Genomic DNA, 8405 nt, shown 5'->3' on the forward strand with positions numbered 1-8405 from the left:
TTTTTTCTCTCCGTTTCCTCCTTCCCTCCAAAAATGAGTTTAAATATGGAGGGAAGATTTGCTATGCCTCTCAGCCAGACAGTCTTCCTCCTCCACCTCCCTCTCTTCTCTCCTCTCTCCCTCCTTTCTCTCCCTCTCCTCCTCCTCCTCCTTCCCTCCACACACAGCTAAATAAATTCTCTTTCTCTCCGTGTATACGATATTATGGCTAAATCGTTATAATTAGCCATCCAGCGCCACTTGGTAATTAGTACAGTGATATAATACAGTAAACAGAACGTTGATTACCTCCATATACCACGTTTTTCTGCCCTGCCCGTAATAATAATAAGTGACCGCTATAGTTAGGGCTGTGTTATAAATAGCCGTCTAATAGCATCGGTAATTAGTAGAATAAGTTAATATACATAACAGGACGTTTATTTAGGCTCTATATTACGTTTTTCTGCGTAAATATTGAAAAAAACACCAAAAGTACGAAAATTTTTTGACGCCTACGATATATGGATGGGCAGGTACCGTTAATTCCAATAGTCCTGGTACCGAAAAGTCGGGATAGCACCGGTACCGGTACCTAGAGGAGTTTTTTTTTTTTATCTATGACGTCTGATGAAATTCCTAAATAAATTTTCTGTAAAGAAAACTCTCTCTCTCTCTCTCTCTCTCTCTCTCTCTCTCTCTCTCTCTCTCTCTCTCTCTCTCTCTCTCTCTCTCTCTCTCTCTCTCTCTCTCTCTCTCTCTCTCTCTCTCTCTCTCTCTCTCTCGAGTAGAAATGCAACGTTTAGGAGTCTTCTCATTAATGTAAAATCACTTAGGTTTAAGGACAGACCACCTAGTCTGGACCATGGAGTCTGTGTGGTCTGATTTTCTATGTAAATCTACGTAAATCTCTCTCTCTCTCTCTCTCTCTCTCTCTCTCTCTCTCTCTCTCTCTCTCTCTCTCTCTCTCTCTCTCTCTCTCTCTCTCTCTCTCTCTCTCTCTCTCTCTCTCTCTCTCTCTCTCTCTCTCTCTCTCTCTCTCTCTCTCTCTCTCTCTCTCTCTCTCTCTCTCTCTCTCTCTCAATGAAGCGGATATTTATTTTTTCGATATATATATAATATATTTATATATATATATATATATATATATATATATATATATATATATATATATATATATATATATATATATATATATATATATATATATATATATATATATATATATATATATATATATATATATATATATATATATATATATATATATATATATATATATATATATATATATATATATATATATATATATATATATATATATATATATATATATATATATATATATATATATATATATATATATACTGGTACCGGTACCGTAGTTTAACTGGTACCGTTAGTAGCGGTACTGGTACCGGTACCGTAGTTTAACTGGTACCCTTAGTAGCGGTACTGGTACTGGTACCGTAGTTTAACTGGTACCGTTAGTAGCTGTACTGGCACCGGTACCGTAGCCTAACTGGTACCGTTAGTAGCGGTACTGGTAACGGTACCAGTCCACCCCAACTACGCCAGAGGACTTCAAGATGGCGGCCTGTCAGTTGTCAACAAAGGTACGTCGTCCACTTCTCGGCCTAAAAACCGCCTTGTTTGAGCCTGTTCAAGCGCCGGGAGGCATGACATTTGAACTCCATGCCTTTCGTTACCCTGGACACCTGTGGACGCGGCGGAGAACGCTGAAATAAGACGATTTTCCGATGAGTTTGTGGCGGGTGAGGGAGGTAGGGCGGGACGGGTCTTCCCTAGGGATGGGCAAGTACCGTTAATTTGAGTACCGGTAGTACCGGTACCGAAATTTCAGGTACCGTTAGTACCGGTACCCGAAGGAGTATTTTTTTATCTGAATGACTTTTGATGAAATTCCCAAATAAATTTCTCTCTCCCTCAGGGCCGGTCACTAGTGGCGTCCCTCAGGGCTCGGTCCTTGGCCCAGTGCTCTTCATTATTTACATCAACGACGTGGATGTTGGACTCAATAACCGCATTAGTAAATTTGCAGACGACACAAAGATTGGTAACTCGGTTCTCACTGACGAAGACAGGCAAAGCCTCCAAGAGGATTTGCACAAAATTTCAGCTTGGTCGGATAGATGGGAGATGCCCTTTAACGTAGACAAGTGCCAGGTCCTTCAAGTTGGAACGAGGAATAAGAAGTTCGATTACGAAATGCGCGGCGTTAAACTCAAAAGCGTTCAATGCGTCAAGGACTTGGGGGTCAAAATCGCGTCAAACCTCAAATTCTCACAGCAATGCATCGATGCAGCAAATAAAGCGAACAGAATGTTGGGCTTCATTAAAAGAAACTTTTTATTCAAGTCTGATTTTCTATGTAAATCTCTCTCTCTCTCTCTCTCTCTCTCTCTCTCTCTCTCTCTCTCTCTCTCTCTCTCTCTCTCTCTCTCTCTCTCTCTCTGTGTGTGTGTGTGTGTGTGTGTGTGTGTGTGTGTGTATTTACGTAGTTACCTAGCTGTGATGTACATGTACGGAGCCATGCTGGCGCTGCCCCGTCTTTCACAGTACTTCCGTCTAATTTGGCCGTAAATGCGCTTATTGACTTCGCCTGCACCACCTCCCTCTCCAGCCCATTCCAGACCCCCCCACACCTCTGCGGGAAGCTGTTCTTCTTGATGTCTCTTCTACAAATTCCTAGCTTTCCATTTCCTCTTAAGTTTCTCTCTTATCAAAAGGTCATCTCTATCCAATTTCTCCAGACCATTCATCACCCTATACACCGCTATTAAATCTCCTCTTTCTCTTGTACTCTCCAGTGTAGGGAGGTTCAGCAATGTTCCTTCATAAGGCAGGTCGCTCAGACTAGGTGCCATTTTTGTTGCTGCCGCTCTCTGTATCCTCTCCTGTTTTCTAACGTGTTTCTTAAGTGATGGCGACCAAGCCACTGATGCATATTCTAGTCTAGGGCGTATCAAGGTCACAATTACTTTCCTTACCGTGTGTGTGTGTGTGTGTGTGTGTGTGTGTAGCCTATACAGCAAACAGTGTCCTGGTGTGTGTGTGTGTGTGTGTGTGTGTGTGTGTGTGTGTGTGTGTAGCCTATACAGCAAACAGTGTCCTGGTGTGTGTGTGTGTGTGTGTGTGTGTGTGTGTAGCCTATACAGCAAACAGTGTCCTGGTGTGTGTGTGTGTGTGTGTGTGTGTGTGTGTGTGTGTGTGTAGCCTATACAGCAAACAGTGTCCTGGTGTGTGTGTGTGTGTGTGTGTGTGTGTGTAGCCTATACAGCAAACAGTGTCCTGGTGTGTGTGTGTGTGTGTGTGTGTGTGTGTGTGTGTGTGTGTGTGTGTAGCCTATACAGCAAACAGTGTCCTGGTGTGTGTGTGTGTGTGTGTGTGTGTGTGTGTGTGTGTGTGTGTGTAGCCTATACAGCAAACAGTGTCCTGGTGTGTGTGTGTGTGTGTGTGTGTGTGTGTGTGTGTGTGTGTGTGTGTGTGTGTGTAGCCTATACAGCAAACAGTGTCCTGGTGTGTGTGTGTGTGTGTGTGTGTGTGTGTGTGTGTGTGTGTGTGTGTAGCCTATACAGCAAACAGTGTCCTGGTGTGTGTGTGTGTGTGTGTGTGTGTGTGTGTGTGTGTGTGTGTGTGTGTGTGTGTGTGTGTGTGTGTGTGTAGCCTATACAGCAAACAGTGTCCTGGTGTGTGTGTGTGTGTGTGTGTGTGTGTGTGTGTGTGTGTGTGTGTGTGTTTAGCCTATACAGCAAACAGTGTCCTGGTGTGTGTGTGTGTGTGTGTGTGTGTGTGTGTGTGTGTGTGTGTGTGTGTGTGTGTGTAGCCTATACAGCAAACAGTGTCCTGGTGTGTGTGTGTGTGTGTGTGTGTGTGTGTGTGTGTGTGTGTGTGTGTGTGTGTGAACACATGATCGCAAGGGGTCCGCAAACTGGCCTATACTTGGCAGCCCCTGTCCACCCCCGCGAGTGGCAGTGTAGCACCCATCATCCGCCTCCCCAAGCCCATCTAATCTCCTGAATGCAGTAATCCTGCCCCAGCCAGCCACCACACGGCCACCACCCAGCCGTGTTCCACCCTGTATCCCACCCACTACTTCCTACCAAATCTTTTCATCCATAAACTCGTCTAACCTCTTTTTGAACACATTTACACTACTGCTGCATACTACCTCCCCTGGCAATGCATTCCATAAATCTGCCACCCTATGCATGGCTAAAGAAATAGTTTTGTAAGTCCAACCTACACCCTTGTTTCCTAATTCTCCTATCATGACCCCTAGTCCTGTTTCCCTCCTCTAGTGTAAAGAAAGTATCCACATCTAAGTAATCGCAATCTGAAAACATTTTATATAGCTCTATCATATCCCCCCTTAGACATCTCCTCTCAAATGAAAACATATCTAGCTCTTTTACCCTCTCCCTATACTCCAGGCGCCTCATTGCTGCCATCATCCTAGTTGCTCTTCTCTGAACTGCTTCTAACAAAGTTACATCCTGTGGTGACCAAGCTTGTATACAATACTCTAAATGAGCTCTAACATATGCATTATATAAACTACCTCTTACCTCCTTGCTTTCATAACTATAACATTTCTATTTATAAACCCCAGGATCCTGTTTGCCCTATTTCTAGCTTGTAAACACTGCTTTGAGAATTTCATAGTCTTATCTGTCACTACACCTAAATCCTTTTCATTCTCAACTGCCTCTAACCAAACTCCTTCCATCTCATAGCTAAAATTCCTATTATATCTTTACCTATATGCATAACCTGACACTTCCGGGAGTTAGACTCCATCTGCCACCTATCTGCCCATCCTATCCAAGTCCCTTTGCATCCTATAATTGTCCTGAGCCCCTGTACTGTACTAGCTATCTTGGTATCATCTGCAAACTTTGGTGTTTTACTACTAATCCCTATATCTAAATCATTAATATATACTAGGAACAAAAGTGGCCCTAGCTGAGGTACCCCACTAACCACTTCCCTCCAGTCAGACTTGGCCCCATTTAATACTACTCTCTGTTTTCTACCCCTGAGCCATCCACTCCACTAGTACTGTACCCCTATCCCATGCAACCTCAGTTTATGCACTAGCCTCCTGTGTGGTACCTTATCAAAAGCTTGACTAAAATCTAGATAAATTACCTACGGCTATACTGTTTCCCTCATCTAACTGCTTTGTAATGTGTTCTAAGAACTGTAGTAAGTTTGTGAGACACGACCTACCTCATCTAAACCCATGCTGAGAGTCCCTAATTAGTCTATACTGATCTAAATGCTCCCAAATACTACCCTCAATAATTTTCTCCAGAATCTTACACACACACACACACACACTGTATACTAGTCAAACTGACTGGCCTATAATTACTAACATCCTCTTTCCTACCTTTCTTAAAAATGGGTGTAACATTAGCTAACTTCCAGTCCTGAGGTATCTCTACGTAGGAGCAAGTCTCAAAACAACGGTTTATCTGCCACACCCGTTCATGCCGGATAAACCAAGGACTACTGTAATGATGTACTTTTTCACAGACGTTAATGTTAACATTCAATACATTCTTGCTGGATTAACGGTATCAACGTTAACATTTACATTAACAATATAACGATGTTAAGATTATGATTAACGAAGCCCACCACTGATCATTGGCACCTTCCTTATAGACACAAGTCTATTTTTCTGTCAAAGAAAGTACATGAAATATTTCAGACGATAAACTGATGATTCCCGTCAGCTTAACGCCAGTACTTTCCACTCTGTTGTGCTATAAGGAAGTACCATTGTAAAAGTCACACGAATTTTGAACTGGAAACTTTACACGGGAATTTTCAGGAATATTCAGGAATTTTCATTAAATTAGAGAATTAAACAAAATTGTCCTTTTTATTTTATTTTACTTAATTTTATTTATTTTTCAAGTTCAGTTTTAGGGGACAGTTGTTGAATGTCCCGCTGGTGGCACAGGGGCAGGATTTTTGAAGTGGCGCCTATTGAGGCTCATGTGGCTGGTGAGAGGCACACTGATCCCGCGGTGAGTCTGAGCTGATGCGATCAGGACAGGACTGGCTCTGGAAACTGGAGTCACTGGACACGATCAGTAGAGATGATTCATGCACAGTGCTGTGCTAACTAAGGTTCAAGACTGTTTTATCCACACTTTATGAAGATTGTATTGCCTGTTTAATTACAGTATTATCCACTGCCTGCTTGACACACACACACACACACACACACACACACACACACACACACACACACACACACACACACACACACACACACACACACCTCCAGTGTGTTTCTGCTGTAGTGCCTCCCTCACTCTGCCTCTCTGTTTCAGGGTGACAACCCCGAGGAGTGTCCAGTGTGCCTGACAGGCTTTGATGACTTAGTACAGCGGCCACGCACTCTGCCCTGTGGCCACACAGTCTGCACACTGTGCTCAGATAAGCTGAAGGAGCAGGGCCGTGTTACCTGTCCGGAGTGCCGCGTCACCCATGCCGTGCCCGAGGGCGGGCAGTTCCCTGTCAGCTATACAATTGAGGCCTTCATAAGAAGGCTGAGAGACGGCAAGGCGGCGGAGGCCTCGCCGCCACCCAGTGCCGGGAAGGGGAAAGGGGCAGCAGGATCAGCTGGCAAGAAGGGAGCAGCGGGTCTCTCCAAGAAAATGCGTTCCTTTCTGCAGGAACAGGAGGCCACAGTTGTGGCCGCCATCACCGCCTGCCAGGAGGCTCAGTCCCAGCTGGACCAGTATGAGGCCACCCTGACAGGCTGGGTCGAGCGGCAGCAGCAGCTGGAGGACAGCCTCCAGGGACTGATGGACCAGAGCAGGAGTTCCAGGGAGCTCCTGCAGCAGGAAAGGTTCCGTGTGGCACCGAAGAGGAAGGAGGCGAAGAAGAAGGAGCAGGAGCTGCAGACTGTGCGGGAGAAGTTGCGCACTCGTGCAACAGAGCAAGAGGCACTCAAAGTTTTAGCAACAGTGTTCCACCTCACCGGTGAGGTGGAGCAGGTGTTGGAGGAGTGCCAGCAGTGTTTCCCTGACGCCGGCATCCTCACCACCGCCAGGAAGGTGAGTGTGCTGCACCTGTGCCCTGGGCCCTCAGCCACGCGAGTAAACACACCAGGCAACACACAGGGGGCATACACAGTGGTGCACACAAGGGGTATGCACAAGAGTACACACAGGGGGCATGCACAAGGGTACACGCTGGGAGCACACCCGGAGCGGACCTTGTGCCCCGCGCCCTCACCCGTCTTCTTCTCCTCCCTCTTGGCGCTGCTCGCTCGTTTTAGTTGCGTTGCTGGTTCGCCGGAAGGGTGTGTCTTCCGGTGATGACTGGCCGGAACTTACAACGTTCCGGTGCTGATCCTTGCTGATTTAGCGTCAACCCAGCTTCTGTTCTCACGACCATAAGCGCCTACGTGTCCACTAACATCCTGTGGCGACACTGAGCTTGTGTTTCGACACATGCATTCATATGTACATGATAATATACACATTACAAGCATATACAGGGGTAGACACTGGTGGCATACACACAGGGGACATATACAGGCGTACACACAGGGGGCATATACAGGGGAACACATAGGGGGCATACACAGGGGTACAGACAGGGGGCATAGAAAGCGGCATACAGGGGCGAGGGTGTGAGCTTCTTCCCTAACCCAGTGTTGTTGTTTCAGGTGAGAGAGGCATCTAGTGCAGCCCTGGAGGCCGCCAAGGCTGTCCAGGCGGCTCTGGAAACTGTTTCTACAGAAGAACCCAGGCCCCAGTCAGTCCCAGAAGAACCCAGGCCCCAGTCAGACCCAGAAGAACCCAGGCCCCAGTCAGACCCAGACCTCACCATCATGGAAAAAGTGCAGTTCATCTTAAAGCCAAGCTTGAAGGTCAGTACCCCCTCCCCCCCCCCCCCCCCACGAGTGTCACTCGTGTTACAGCGAGTCCCTGGCACACGTCACTGCAGTGCTTACCTTACCTCAACACAGCACTGCAGTCACCTTACCTTGTCACTGTGTGATTGCTGTGTTTGCCTTACCTCAACACAGCACCAGTGGTCACCTTGTCATGGCATAATTGGTGTTTCTGTTGGTGCCTCAGTGAGTTACCAGTGGTCACCTTGTCATGGCATAATTGGTGTTTCTGTTGGTGCCTCAGTGAGTTACCAGTGGTCACCTTGTCATGGCATAATTGGTGTTTCTGTTAGTGCCTCAGTGAGTTACCAGTGGTCACCTTGTCATGGCATAATTGGTGTTTCTGTTAGTGCCTCAGTGAGTTACCAGTGGTCACCTTGTCATGGCATAATTGGTGTTTCTGTTAGTGCCTCAGTGAGTTACCAGTGGTCACCTTGTCATGGCATAATTGGTGTTTCTGTTAGTGTCTCAGTGAGTTACC

The 8405-nt window shown here is 46.1% G+C and overlaps 1 protein-coding gene across 7 annotated transcripts in view; it reads left to right on the forward strand.

Annotated features, from left to right (window-relative positions):
- Nucleotides 1-1557: 1557 nt before the first annotated feature.
- The window catches only part of LOC126989245 (tripartite motif-containing protein 65-like), a 12639-nt gene continuing 5791 nt past the window's right edge, over nucleotides 1558-8405 (forward strand). For all 7 annotated transcript variants that reach the window (XR_007743063.1, XR_007743062.1, XR_007743059.1 and 4 more), the window contains exons 1-3: nucleotides 1558-1595; nucleotides 6351-7079; nucleotides 7697-7900. Coding sequence is in view for 2 of the 7 variants with exons in the window: in XM_050847871.1 (XP_050703828.1) it covers nucleotides 1569-1595; nucleotides 6351-7079; nucleotides 7697-7900 (960 nt within the window). In the remaining 5 variants the exon portion in view is untranslated. The remainder of the gene's footprint in view (nucleotides 1596-6350; nucleotides 7080-7696; nucleotides 7901-8405) is intronic.

This window comes from Eriocheir sinensis, unplaced genomic scaffold, assembly GCF_024679095.1.
Source record: "Eriocheir sinensis breed Jianghai 21 unplaced genomic scaffold, ASM2467909v1 Scaffold111, whole genome shotgun sequence".
Lineage (NCBI taxonomy): Eukaryota > Metazoa > Arthropoda > Malacostraca > Decapoda > Varunidae > Eriocheir > Eriocheir sinensis.